At 42.9% G+C, this 14861-nt stretch overlaps 1 protein-coding gene across 1 annotated transcript; it reads right to left on the reverse strand.

The window, feature by feature from the left end:
* Positions 1-241: 241 nt before the first annotated feature.
* LOC125372999 (extensin-like) lies at positions 242-13405 on the reverse strand. The gene is made up of 3 exons (XM_048383779.1): positions 13314-13405; positions 2197-2397; positions 242-2069 (listed from the first exon to the last, which is right to left on the reverse strand). Exons 1-3 carry the CDS (start codon positions 13403-13405, stop codon positions 242-244), a joined length of 2121 nt encoding a protein of 706 aa, XP_048239736.1.
* Between the last annotated feature and the right edge of the window lie 1456 nt (positions 13406-14861).

Here is a 14861-nt window from a genome sequence, read left to right on the forward strand (position 1 = left end):
TTGACTTACTCCCTGTAAATAGCCATGATATATCACTGGCATGTACAAACTGCTATTATTGTGAGAGTCAGTATTCAGATGTAACGATTGAAGCTTTTGAGGGCAGGGGTGTGGCTGAGAGACAGGGATGGGGGTGGGATGAGGGCAGAGGTGAGGCTGAGAGACAGAGATGGGGGTGGGATGAGGGCAGAGGTGTGGCTGAGAGACAGAGATAGGGTTCGGATGAGGGCAGGGGTGTGGCTCAGAGACGGGGATAGGGGTGGGATGAGGGCAGAGATGTGGCTGAGAGACAGAGATGGGGGTGGGGTGAGGGCAGGGGTGTGGCTAAGAGACGGGGGGGGGGGGGGATGAGGGCAGGGGTGAGGCTGAGAGACAGAGATGGGGGTGGGATGAGGGCAGAGGTGTGGCTGAGAGACAGAGATAGGGTTCGGATGAGGGCAGGGGTGTGGCTGAGAGACAGGGATGGGGGTGGGATGAGGGCAGGGGTGAGGCTGAGAGACAGGGATGGGGGTGGGATGAGGGCATGGGTGAGGCTGAGAGACAGGGATGGGGGGTGGGATGAGGGCAGGGGTGTGGCTGAGAGACAGAGATGGGGGTGGGGTGAGGGCAGGGGTGTGTCAGAGATGGGGATGGATGAGGGCAGGGGTGTGTCTGAGAGACAGGGATGGGGATGGGATGAGGGCAGGGGTGTGGGTGAGAGACAGGGATGGGGATGGGATGAGGGCAGGGGTGTGGCTGAGAGACAGGGATGGGGGTGGGATGAGGGCAGGGGTGAGGCTGAGAGACAGAGATGGGGGTGGGGTGAGGGCAGGGGTGAGGCTGAGAGACAGGGATGGGGGTGGGATGAGGGCAGGGGTGAGGCTGAGAGACAGATGGGGGTGGGATGAGGGCAACGGTGTGGGTGAGAGACAGAGATGGGGATGGGATGAGGGCAGGGGTGTTGCTGAGAGACAGGGATGGGGGTGGGATGAGGGCAGGGGTGTGGCTGAGAGACAGAGATGGGGGTGGGATGAGGGCAGGGGTGTGGCTGAGAGACAGAGATGGGGGTGGGATGAGGGCAGGGGTGTGGCTGAGAGACAGAGATGGGGGTGGGGTGAGGGCAGGGGTGTGGCTGAGAGACAGGGATGGGGGTGGGATGAGGGCAGGGGTGTGGCTGAGAGACAGGGATGGGGGTGGGATGAGGGCAACGGTGTGGGTGAGAGACAGGGATGGGGGTGGGATGAGGGCAGGGGTGAGGCTGAGAGACAGGGATGGGGGGTGGGATGAGGGCAGGGGTGTGGCTGAGAGACAGGGATGGGGGTGGGATGAGGGCAGGGGTGTGGGTGAGAGACAGGGATTGGGGTGGGGTAAGGCAGGGGTGTGTCAGAGATGGGGATGGGATGAGGGCAGGGGTGTGTCTGAGAGACAGGGATGGGGATGGGATGAGGGCAGGGGTGTGGCTGAGAGACAGGGATGGGGGTGGGATGAGGGCAGGGGTGTGTCTGAGAGACAGGGATGGGGATGGGATGAGGGCAGGGGTGTGGGTGAGAGACAGGGATGGGGGTGGGATGAGGGCAACGGTGTGGGTGAGAGACAGGGATGGGGATGGGATGAGGGCAGGGGTGTGGGTGAGAGACAGGGATGGGGGTGGGATGAGGGCAACGGTGTGGGTGAGAGACAGAGATGGGGGTGGGATGAGGGCAGGGGTGTGGCTGAGAGACAGGGATGGGGGTGGGATGAGGGCAGGGGTGTGTCTGAGAGACAGGGATGGGGGTGGGATGAGGGCAACGGTGTGGGTGAGAGACAGGGATGGGGATGGGATGAGGGCAGGGGTGTGGCTGAGAGACAGGGATGGGGGTGGGATGAGGGCAGGGGTGTGTCTGAGAGACAGGGATGGGGATGGGATGAGGGCAGGGGTGTGTCTGAGAGACAGGGATGGGGGTGGGATGAGGGCAGGGGTGTGGCTGAGAGACAGGGATGGGGGTGGGATGAGGGCAGGGGTGTGGCTGAGAGACAGCGATGGGGTTGGGATGAGGGCAGGGGTGTGGCTGAGCGACAGGGATGGGGGTGGGATGAGGGCAGGGGTGTGGCTGAGAGACAGGGATGGGGGTGGGATGAGGGCAACGGTGTGGGTGAGAGACAGGGATGGGGGTGGGGTAAGGGCAGGGGTGTGTCAGAGATGGGGATGGGATGAGGGCAGGGGTGTGTCTGAGAGACAGGGATGGGGATGGGATGAGGGCATGGGTGTGGCTGAGAGACAGGGATGGGGGTGGGATGAGGGCAGGGGTGTGGCTGAGAGACAGGGATGGGGGTGGGATGAGGGCAGGGGTGTTGCTTAGAGACAGGGATGGGGGTGGGATGAGGGCAGGGGTGTGGCTGAGCGACAGGGATGGGGGTGGGATGAGGGCAGGGGTGTGGCTGAGAGACAGGGATGGGGGTGGTGTGTCTGAGAGACAGGGATGGGGGTGGTGTGTCTGAGAGACAGGGATAGGGGTGGTGTGGCTGAGAGACAGGGATGGGCATGGGGTGGTGTGGAAGGGAGATGTTGACCTCATGTAGACAAACTGATTTTAGGTAGTGCTGAACCATAAGCAGACACAGACAAATGCGGAGTACCTGAGTACAGACAGATTAGAATCCCCCCAAAATGGTCTCAATCACCCTTCCATACAGGCACTTCAGTGGGCATTTTGAAGCCTATAATATCCCTTCTCAATTCCATTGTTTCGGTTAAACCATGTCAGTAGGTCATCTTTAAACGAAGGAATTCCTTAAGCTACTACGCAATCCCACCAACGCCATGTTTGCTACATAACTTTTCCCTTGTGCCTGTGGGTAATGAAGGCTTTTTCTTCCCTGCTCTGCATGTAGGTCTTGTGGTATTGGCAGGCGTGATCTTGTGTATCAAATACAAATACTGAAATATAAATATTGTCATGTTTTTGTATCTATCAGTTTTCTTATGCTGTTTAATGCTTCTTTTAAGCCATTTGTATTTTAGGCCATACATATATGTGTGTACTTTTGTATTCTTTAATATTATGGTTAATACCATTAATATCATCATGACGATTGAGCATCTTCCCATTCTCTAAACTGTAAAAGTCCAGTTTCGATCCTTTCCGAACTAGGCTAGAATTTCTGGGTTCGGTCGTAGTGTGCGACTAGCGGCTATTTAGGGTTATGTCCCTGCTATGTCCCTCCTGTTGACCAATCAGATTTCCCCTCTCAGCGCACTTGCATTTGCTTCAAACAAAATGGCAGCACTCAGTCAAGACGATCTATCTATATTGTAATAAAATGGGTCTTACCCGGTACTTCGCGAAGTGCATAAAATAATTTGGAAAATATCTGTTGACACCGAGTTGGTGATACTCATGCTTTATAAATCCCACAGTCGACTGAAATCTGCACAGCAGTTGACGAACCGGATGTCGATTTCGTTACACAATTTTGATTGGACTATGCATAGACTCATTAGTCCAGGCAAAATATAACTCCATAATTCCAACTTGGTTCAGCAAGGGTGGAAACTGGACTTTTACACTCAGTTAACTCCCTTGCCTCTGGAAGATGCAATTGAATTGTGTGGATAAAAACAAAACATATTATGTGTGATTTTCCATATTTTTTTTGGTACAAAATGCAATTTTCTTAAGACAGTATAATAAATTAGTTATTTAAATGTGTGTATATTTCGTCAGTCAGAACATTAAACAGGTTACATAGTCCTTATTAGGTGTTTGTTTTGTACTAGATCTTAACTAGATGGTTTATGGAGCCATTGACCCAAGTTTTTACAAATTGGGAAAAAACATTATGACTGTTTTTGTCAACTAAGTAACTCAGTAATGAAATACCAATCTCATAAAATTTTAAACTTCAGCAACACAAGGATCTGGGGACATCCAATTACAATTCACGACAGAACGACCTTTCGCGAACTTTGACCGACCAATGAAATGACTAAAAAGAAGTTAATATTAGCCAATCAGAAAGCAACTTTCTCTTTAAACTGGTTACTGCCATTCCAGAAAACACTTTGAAAAATATTGATTTGAAAATTGAACAGAAAAGAATTCTCGAATGTTTAATCGATGGTCCATATTGTTTTGCAGGATTTCCCATGAGCTATGGAAAGTCTTTTCCGCTTTAACGTTTATTAAGCACCTCGGTGGTCTAGTGGATTGAGTGTCTGCCTGGAGAGCAGAAGGTCTGTGGTTTGATCCCCGGCCATGTCATACCAAAAGAAGTTAAAAGATGATGTACACCAGCATTTGTCTGGACTAGTGCAAGCAGCCCTTTTGACGGAATCTGTCATAAAGCCTGTAACTGTAGTTTGAAATACCCAATGTTAACCTTTTTGAGGTTGCAAGATCAGAATAGACATTCCACCTATCTCTTTCCTGATCTGGTAAGCGACGCTCTTATTGGTGGGATAAAAAGTTGTTCTGACGTGACCCTTAATGGGATGTCCTCAGATCTTTGTTCAGCAATTGGGAGAACTTAGATCTGATTTTATTGAGATTGGGTTCGTTACAGTCTCACTGTTTCAGTTCTCTCCTCTTTGCCTTGATTGACCAGTCCTATGAACTTTGTTTTTGATCCTTATCTCCGTTGATTAGCTACTGACTTTGTGGGCGTGTCAATTTATGTGCATAAATTAAACAATCACCTGAGTCATGTCACGCCACATTATGTAATGGGATTTATCATTAACAATTTTTTTTTTATTGCAAATCCTTACCGTGGCCAGGATTAATTTGAGAGTTCTTTTTCTAAGCATATAGGAGAGATGGATAAACGTTTTAGGATTTTTGTGTATTTGGAATCACCATTGATTGTGCACTTTCGTGGAATTCTCGAAGTTCTTGGAAAGATTCTGATTCTTGACATTAGTGGTTTCCATAATCTTAATTTAGACTAAAAACGAAATCACGAAATTGTAATTGATGTTACCTGAATGAAAATTAATATTAGGACTCCAAGCCAATTGTTTTTATTTGTTTTTATAATTATTATGCTGATTTTTGTACCAGCAATAACAAAATGATCAGGGCCTGGTTATGGCAATCTTTTCCTATTTAAGTGGACAGTTAAGCACGTATACCACAAAAATCCCAAGTCCATTGGCCCACTGACTAAGGGCAGATAATTCAAAGCCCATTCAGTTTTGAAAACATTTATTGCCCTGTTGCCCCACAAGCTGTCAACTTGACATGTGTCTGCTGCTTTAGGTGTTTGACATTGTATGTTCTTTAACTTTGGTCATTGGCCACATGGTTCGGCAGCCATATTGAATTTTAGATTTTCAAGGAGCATTTTACTTTGTTTGGGTACGTCTTCAAAATCATACGTCTGAACCTACTGGTTGAAATGCTCCAAACTTTCTAGGTATTTTCTCCATACATCAAACCAAATTAGCTGTTTTTGAATATTCTGATCAAATTATAGGTAACTGTGTGGCCTGTAAATTTTAAAGGAACCATCCTAAGGTGTTTATGTGGCAGTAGGTACTTTACAGACCGCCGTCATACAGGTGGAATATTGCTGATTGCGGTGTCCAACAAACAGTGACAGGTGATTATGGTGACAGTTAGCCAAAGATTAAAACAAACAAATATTAAAACACTGGTATATATAACATACTTTGCATGACGTGGGCTTACGTACCCTCTCAGGGGGACAATAATTATCCCCCGCCCAACAAACGGGCTCCGTCTGTCACGTTTCATTTCCGGAGCATAACTCATAAACCGTTCAATATTTTTTCATCAAACTTTGCAGGTCTGTCAGGTACATGCTGAACTGGTGCCTTTTGTCATTTAGAAATTTTAGAAAATTTTATTTTTTTCGTTTCCATGGCAACAAGATGGACTTAGGTTCCAAACTCTTTCTTTTTTTACAATTTCCATGACAAGTTCCACCTCGGTTAAAAAAGGTTAGGGTTTGTTTAGATTTAATTATGTCACAAATTCTGCAACAGGGGCGGGGGATATAGCCACGTTAGTGGCAAACTCTTTTTCTGTATTGTATGACATTGGATATATGCTCCTGTACCGCCGCTGGTAGTTTAATTTGTGAAAAATAGGAGGACATTCAGCTGTCGGGGCTATGGGCCAGTGGGTGATTGACGGTTTGTGATTGATTGTTACCAGATGGCTCCAGCTGGGGTAGTAGACGACACACTTTCCAACTATGCTAAATATGAGTAGCCTGGTTATCCTCGAACTCTAACTGGGCTAGCAGAGGACTCACCAGTCTAAGATGTATTTAAAAAAACACAATTAAATCTCAACCTTATCTTATGCTAATTCAACAATTTATCATATACTCTCTAGTGAAAATCTGTTGCACCTGTCTCGTTCCTGGCAGGCAATATAATGAAGGAAAAGTGGCATTATATTGTGGCACGTTAGTGGCAAACTCTTGTTTAACGCTACTTCAACCCCCATCAAGGGTACAGTAACTAACAATCTCAGTTCATAATCATATACTACCAATTAATAAACTTTATAACTTTCCACATGAAAATTTATCGATTAATTCAATTTCTTTTAAAAATACATGAATTAAATGAGAGCTTATGTTAAAAAGATCCTTGAGTGATGAAACTGTGAAATATTGATCCCTTGTGATGGAAAAACCAATACAGTCAAGCAGGACATGCTTGACTATGATTCTTTCATCACAAGGGATACAGAATGGAGGATCCTTACCTTTCAATATTAGGCCGTGGGCTAGGTATGACCCACGAGCACCCCCCCCCCATCCAAACCCCACTAATTTTTTTTGAAAGCCCATAAACATACTAAACATGATTTTGAATGTTAACAAGAAAAAAGTTGGGACGAACTTGTTGTTACAGCCTTTCAAAGTATGGTACCCCATATCGCGTTTTCGTCCGGTTTTGCCGTATATCACTTGGGGGTATGATTACGTTTTGGGTTGTCATCTCACTAGTGATCCACTGATCTTAAAGTGTGATATACCACTGGAATCCATATATAAATACCTCTCCAATGAGGTATCAATAGTTGGTATTGAGTGAATATGGACCAACCCATGGCAAATCGAACGTCATATATCCCGACAAAACCAAATTTTTCTCGCAGAAACCTTTAATCCGGTATATATTCTAGGTACGTGTGCCTGATTCCACTATAATCGTCTAACTCGTGTTCCAGTACATCTCTTGAAGTACTTCTTAACATGTGATGTTACCAGGTGAAAATCTTTTGCACAATTTGGAACAAATTTACTCTTATAATATCAGAGTAGGATACCCAATATTGCATTCTCGGCTTAGCTACATCGGAACAACGCTTGGATGTATGCTCAGGATTTGGCTTGTCATCTTGTGTGTTATTCACCGACCTCGATGTGTTATATACCATAGGAAACCATATATAAACACCATAATCTGATGTAGGCTGATTATTGATCTACTTGTGGACAATCATACAGAATACTTCTTGACAACTCTGATATCACTCACTTTTGTATGCATATAAGAGGTTCACAGCATAATACTCGAGTCGATTTCAGAACTTTGAATGAAATGGACCTATGTGTTACATATTCAAGATGGCAACCATAAAGCTTTGCAAAATAACTGATCATAATGTAAATGTAATTTCAGCAAATATACAAATCAATTTCTTGGACGCTGGCTTGATATTTTGACAAATTTTGCCATTTCAAGTTGAGTTTCAGATTCTTTAGTACAGCTACTAGTTAAGGTGAATTTGCAGGGGGAACCACCGAAGGTGAAAGACGAATTCACTTACTAACATTTAATTCATACATAACTTAGCTACTTAAGTTTCTAATTAACAGAAAATGTCCAAATGCAAATCGTCCAAATCGTATATGAATGGCTTGAAATGAACAGGGACCATGCATTCACAGAAATAAAGGATATGCCAATTACATACTTAAGATTCTCTTACAGAATACCCAAGTTAACATATATGGAAATGTCCCACCTTGTAACAATGTCATCACCGTGATTATGTGTCTTTTGAGGTTGAACTGTTGTGACTGAGACCAACATCTTATACAACCGGGAACAACTCGAAGACAGCTTTGACATCTCAACCTAAACGGAAACGTATCCCCGGTGATCCAGAGCCAGTGTACATCATACACGTACCTGGCTTGAAGTATGGCCCACTACAACGACTGAGCAAAGCCAAAGATCCTGATGAGAAGATCGAAAAGCTGAAGGAGAGATCAAACGTAGAAGGATGGCAGAACCTCCAGAAACGCAAAATCAAAGAAACCCATGGCTATCACAGAGAATATTATCAGCGTTTTACAATGAACCTTGACCGTTTGAAACAACCTGAAATTGAATCTTTGGAACTAGCTTGCCGCCCAATTTGGCGTCCATCCTATGAGCCCATCATCTTCCAACCTGAGTGCATCTTGTGTACTTTGAATTCATGAAAGAAATTCAAGTCAAAAGGAAGCTGGACAGCAGAAGGCCTCACAAACTTCAGTCGGGATGGATGGCAGCATGTCATCGAAGTAGCTCAACGTCAAAACGATGAGCCTCTCCTGCTGCGGATCAGAGGGAAGGACCTAATTACCTGTAAAGCAAATTATCACAAGTCGCGCCGAACTGGTTACAAACAGATTCCTGAGAAATGGCCACGGCCTATATATATTCATGAGTATATCGAGAATGGCCAATACAACATCGATGGTCGTTTAATGACCTCTTCAAATCTGGACTGACAATCCTATTAGGTGTAACCAGTACTTGGTTTTATTGCATGTAATTTGTTAATATATACTTGGGTATCCCACTTCATTTGCCTTAGATCTTTGATATAACATATAATTACAGGTTTAGAATCACTGTATGGGTTATAAAGTGGCGTCACAGATTTGTTGAGTTCTGCTTTTATTCAGCATCATCGACCAGTGTTACCAGTGATTCCAACATGGCTGGGTAACCAACAATAGACGATGTCGTACTGGCCAGAAGCAAGATCATTATCATATATATATGTAGTTCTTTAATTTAACGTAAAAGCGTCGCCATCCTTAGATCCATTTGTAAATATAGATTTGTAAGTGTCATGTGTTCATTATATTGTTGTTGATAAATTAGCTGATTTCTTTCAGATTTCTTTAGTTTAGTTAATGTGAGGTCTACTTCTGTGATTACTAACTGCCAAGGTGGAGAAGACAAATTGTGAGTCGGAAATATGATTGTAAGGTCAAGATTAGCATCAGAAATGGTAGGTTTTATTCTTATTCCAAGAGGTGGAGTAAGTGATGCTTTCTTATTGTAAAATTACTCTTAGGAAGGGCGAAAAACAGTCACATGCAGGGTTAGATGGATTGGAATAAAGTTTTGTAACATATTGCAGGGCTACTGTTATGCGACGCTGCTTCAAGGATGGCTCATCAGCTTGCACATATAGGCTATTGACGGGAGAGGTTCTGAAGGCACCAAGGCAAAGCCTAAGGCCTTGGTTGATGAATAGTATCCAATAATTTTAAATTACTTTTACAGGCTCCACCATAGACGATTGAGTAATAATCTAGTTTGGATCGAATTAGTGGTCGGTACAGTTGGAGTAGAGTTTTCTGACGCCATATAACCTTAATAGGATTGCCATCATCTAAAACTAATTCTGGGTCTCTACAAACTGTCTTTCGATAGTATGCATATTTTTACCACCACAAGATATGCTAAAATCATCCACAAAAAGTGACCAATCAACTTAATCATTTCTATTGATATTCTTTATTCTTTTCGCACTGAAGGCCATCGTCCCATTGTACAGTTAGGTGGTCAGGTCCTCTATGGACATTAACGAGCTTCTAATATTCATGGAATGGAATATATATAATGAAAGGGTTTTCATGGTTTCAGCATGACATGATGACAACAAAATGTTAACTTTATCTAATGTAGGATGGACATAATAATTTCTCGGAATATATTTATTTTTTACAAATTAACAGAAAATGGTATTCGTTTTCGATAAAACCAATGTTACAGAGGTTACAAACTCTTTGGTCTCTTGGGACACAAACATTTACTTTAAATAAAGAATAGGTATGCATTTATGACTACTAGCAATATTTGAATGCCATTCTTGTTCATGACAAAATTCAAATACAAATATAGCCGAAACCAAATTGATATAAGGTATTTTTTTCGATACCCAGTTAATCTTGCCATTTACAGCTTCTTTAAACAACTGATTATAGTTCTTTCTTGGGTAACGACTATTAGGCATAGATGTAACCTTACATCTATAAGTAATACAACGCTTATATGCTGAAATGTACAAAGGATATCGACCACACTCGCCTCTTACGACATGATCGGGTGTCGAAGACTTCACGCCTAAAAATTGTTTGCATGCTAATAAATGGATCTGTTCAATTTCTTTGTATTTATTTAAGCCCAAAATTCAAATTCCATATAACAATATTGGTGCCACTTTGGTATCTAATATCTTTGATAGCCTAGTGATTTAAGCGTTCGCTCGTCACGCCGAAGACCCGAGTTTGATTCCCGACATGGGTACAATGTGTGAAGCCCATTTCTGGTGTCCCCCGCCGTGATATTTCTGGAATATTGCTAAAAGCGGCGTAAAACTATACTCATCCACTCTTTAAAATACTTTATAATCAAATGGTTTTACATTCTTGAGTGATTTTAAAATACCAAACATTTTTCATTTTTAGACAACATTCCTCCCTTATTGAACACCGCTACTTTAGTTTTATCAAAGTTAGCAGTTAATGAATATCTATGACAATAATCTTGATACCAATCCATAAGAACATCAATGCGGTTCTGTAGATTAAATACAGTATCAGCAATTAAAGTTACATCGTGCGCAAACAATGATTAAAACAGATGAAGTAGTTCTGGATGAAACTGGATGCCTGGTTCACAGGTTGATTTTCTAGAGCCAAGTCATGTATGAACATATTAAACAGAAAGGGTCTTAGTATACAGCCTTGGTGGACTCCACTATTACACCAGAAAAATCTGAACGTTTGATTCCATATTTAACACAAGATATAACATATTTATAGATAGATTGGATATTTTTATACATCTTTGGCGAGACGCAGTGTAGTTTAATGCGCGCCACAATTTTGATTTATCAATAGAGTCGAAAGCCTCGGAGAAGTCTACAAAAAGTGTATACACTTTACTTCTCTTTTTACCTAAATATCGCTTAATGATAGATTGCAATATAAAAATATTGTCAACTGTAGAGTAGCCCCGACGAAAGCCAGCCTGGGATTCGATAAATTTATCACATGATACTCCCCAATACTGTAATCTCTTATTTAATATGTTAGTGTAGGCTTAACTTAAAGAACTTAGGATTTTTATACCTCTGTAGTTGGCTGGTATTTTAGTATCACCTTTTATGTGGAGGGGAACAATAACTCCACGTGTCCACATAGAAGGAAAGTATGCAGCATCAAACGTTGCATTAAATAGTAAAGTCAAGATTGGACATAGTATATCCTGGGCATATTTAAACATTTCAGATATACGTTTGTCTGCATCAGCTGATTTACCAAATTTTAAAGAATCAGAAGAGTTAATGACTTCCTCTTGGAGAATGGGAGAGTCAAGAATAGACTCTGCAAGCTGATCGGTGTTCGTGTTTATACCTTCATCTTTGGTGACTGTATAAGATTTGGTTTTAAACATACCATGAACGTACTTGAACCATTGGTTTATGTTGATGTCCGTGTTTGGAGTAGGCTGAGTGTTAGATAAACGCTTCAACGAGGACCAAAACAGTTTACCATTATGTACATTATTAACAAGTGCGCTTTTTATGTCTTCTTGATATTGTCTCTTTTTTCACGAGTAACATTTGTAAATTGATTACTTTATAATTTGTTTATAAGATATAATTATTTAAGGATGCCTGATCTTATTGAGGGCGGTCGGGTAGCCTAGTGGTTAAAGCGTTCGCTCGTCACGCCGAAGACCCGGGTTCGATTCTCGACATGGGTACAATATGTGAAGCCCATTTCTGGTTACCCCGCCGTGATATTGCTGGAATATTGTTAAAAGCGGCTCACTCACTCACTGATCTTATTGTCGTTTAAAGGATTTAAGTTGTCCAAGTGTCTCTGAACGGTGATAACGAGTCTTTGTCAGGCAAAGGTTTGTTGTAAACGTTAGTGCCACAAGGTCTGTTCATGTACCGCATTAGCAACATATATCTTCCGTGCTGTTGAGTCAGTGTTACAGAGATTATCCCTAATAATAGACTCTTTTTTTGTCATTACAGATGAAGCGATACTCTGCATTATTTGCACGTGCGACTTGTTCAAGATGCACCCGTTGATCAACGTCACGTGACTGCAATCTACAAGTGATTGGCGCGTGTTCCGATTCTGACCTAGTTTCAACGTTGAAGCGAGAACACAATGTAAACAGACGAGTTGTTGTGATGATATTGTCAATGAAACTTGTTCCATTCGCACCAATAAATGTATATTCACCTTTGGCCGCATCATCACCACATCTGCCATTTAATATATTAAGATTCATGGCTCTGCAGAAGTTTAGTACAGTAACTGTTTTTTTTTGTCCAAATTGATTTACTAAACTACCGAGCAAAAGAAAGTTTTCACCGACTTCACTTGACCAAACACCAAAAACAAAGGCATATATGAGATTTATGATGATTAATTTATAAACAGAAATCATTTTCCATGAATTAGAATGAAAATGCATTGTAATGCCGAAATTGCATTCTCCGCAATACACAAAGAAGAAGAGTCAAGGGGTCCAAATTTAAAATTACACAAATCAGAGTTCATTGAAAAAGTGCATGAAGAGTCCATTAATGACACAGTAGTCAGGTAACACGTCATCAATAGCGAGTGTGACCACCCTGGGCATCAATGCACGCCAACACACGCCTCCTCATTGACGTCGTCAGTCGGCGGATAACGTCAACAGGAATCCGGTTCCATAAGTTCAATAGAGTCTGTTCAAGTTCCTGTCGGTTCGCTGGAGGCGGTACATGCTGTCTCAGCTGACGATCAAGATGATCCCAGTGATGTTCAATTGGGTTCTTGTCTGGAGAGCAAGGTGGCCAGGGCAATACGTTGACGTTAACGTTGTTCAGGTAGTCTTGAACAATTCGGGCGGTGTGAGGCCTTGCGTTGTCTTGTTGCAAAATTAATCCTCTTGGCTGATGTTGAATAAAGGGCACCACAACAGGTCTCAACACTTCATCCCTGTATCGCTGAGCATTCAGGTTTCCTCGGATGATAACCAGCCGTGTTGTAATCTGGCCACAAATGCCACCCCATACCATGACGCCTCCACCTCCAAACGGGTGAACTTCTCTACTGCAGTTTGGCGCCAGTCGCTCTCCCCTTCGTCGAAAAACTCGAACTCTGCCATCGTTCCTGAACAGACAGAACCGACTTTCATCTGATCTGTAAAGAGCACTCTCGCCCTGTCACGTCGCTGCCACCGACGTACAGTTCGTGCCCATTGCAGTCTGCGTTGACGGTGTAGACGGGTCAAGGCCATTCCACGGAAGGGTAGGTAGGCTCGTATACCAGCCGTACGAAGTCGTCGAAGGACTGTTCGTCTGCTGATGGCATGCCCTAGTGCTGTTGACGTCGCCGTCACACCTCTGTTTCGGAGGTGAATCTGCCGGATGTAGCGGTCTTCGGTCGGTGTTGTCACTCTCAGGTCTTCCCGATCTTGGCTGGTCTTGAGTCTGTCCTGTCTGTTGGTAGCGGATTATCAACTTGCTGATGGTGGTGTGGGAGCAGTTGAAGGTTCTGGCTATCTGACGTTGAGTAGCCCCCATATTGGCCATACCGATCGCTCTGTCTCGTTGCGCTTGTGTAAGTCTGGGCATATTCTTGGTGGTTTTTTGCTTACCGAATGCTTGCTCTGTCCAACGTCGGTATTTATGCCACAATCACGCACGTGCATTTGGACCAATGTCTCACGTTTTCAACAATGCATGATTTGGAAAGCTGCGTTCGAAAATCTGCGTTGTGTTTGTGGTCATGTTGCATTTGGGCGAATGTTTTCTGCGGGGGTTCAAACCTGTACCAGCTTTTTTGCTTTTTATACAACTATTTTTTAAGTGAAAACTTTCTTTTGCCCGGTAGTTTATATTCTCACATGAATATCGTGTAATGTTAACTTTGTCACTGAGATCAGAGAAATTTTCTATTCCTATAACCGTTCAGCATTGTAATCGGAGATAAAGTCTGGATCTGTACCTGTTCTGGCGTTGAGGTCGCCTCCAATCAACAGGTGTACTTCACCATAGTCATTCAATACATTTATTAGAGACTCAAACAGTAGGCTTATACCACACGTGGATGGTTTGTTAGTATACCAAGACGATAAGGTTAACATAAGTACAGTAAGATAATGGATATACAGTTCTAGCTGATAACATAGCGTATCGAATAAGTATCACGTATCACGTATTGAATAAGTGATTTTTTAATCACTTACCACAATACTTCCAGACAGTCTTCCAAATAAAGAAGCTTTACTACCGGGTAGAACCTATTGCTGATAATCGGCCAAATATTGATCGCAGAGAGGTTTTTTACACCATGTTTTAATTCGATCAAATGTAGATCATCAATTTTTGCCGAAAGTCCTGATATGTTGCAAAATATTATGTTGATTGGATGGTTGTGGTCATCAGAGCGTGTAGGGCCGCGGCAACACCCCCAGCTGTGGACTGTGTAAGAAGTTGACAATTTCAGGTTGTTGGATGGGATAGACGCTGATGTTTGAGACGATGACTGAATCATTTAAAACTTTAGAGAGGCTATTTATTTTAATACTAAACAGAAAGACAGACAAAATACTGCCTTGT

This window comes from Haliotis rufescens, unplaced genomic scaffold (genome assembly GCF_023055435.1).
Source record: "Haliotis rufescens isolate VD_foot unplaced genomic scaffold, xgHalRufe1.0.p SCAF_5, whole genome shotgun sequence".
NCBI lineage: Eukaryota > Metazoa > Mollusca > Gastropoda > Lepetellida > Haliotidae > Haliotis > Haliotis rufescens.

What these genes read in the sequence shown, in the direction of transcription:
- LOC125372999 (XM_048383779.1), bottom strand. Translation starts at nt 13,405, where the DNA reads ATGGCAGAGTTCGAGTTTTTCGACGAAGGGGAGAGCGACTGGCGCCAA. An exon ending in TTGGAGGTGGAGGCGTCATG is followed by an intron (nt 2,398 to 13,313) that starts GTATGGGGTGGC and finishes CCTGTCTCTCAG; the next exon opens with CCACACCCCTGCCCTCATCC. An exon ending in CTCATCCCATCCCCATCCCT is followed by an intron (nt 2,070 to 2,196) that starts GTCTCTCAGACA and finishes CCTGTCTCTCAG; the next exon opens with CCACACCCCTGCCCTCATCC.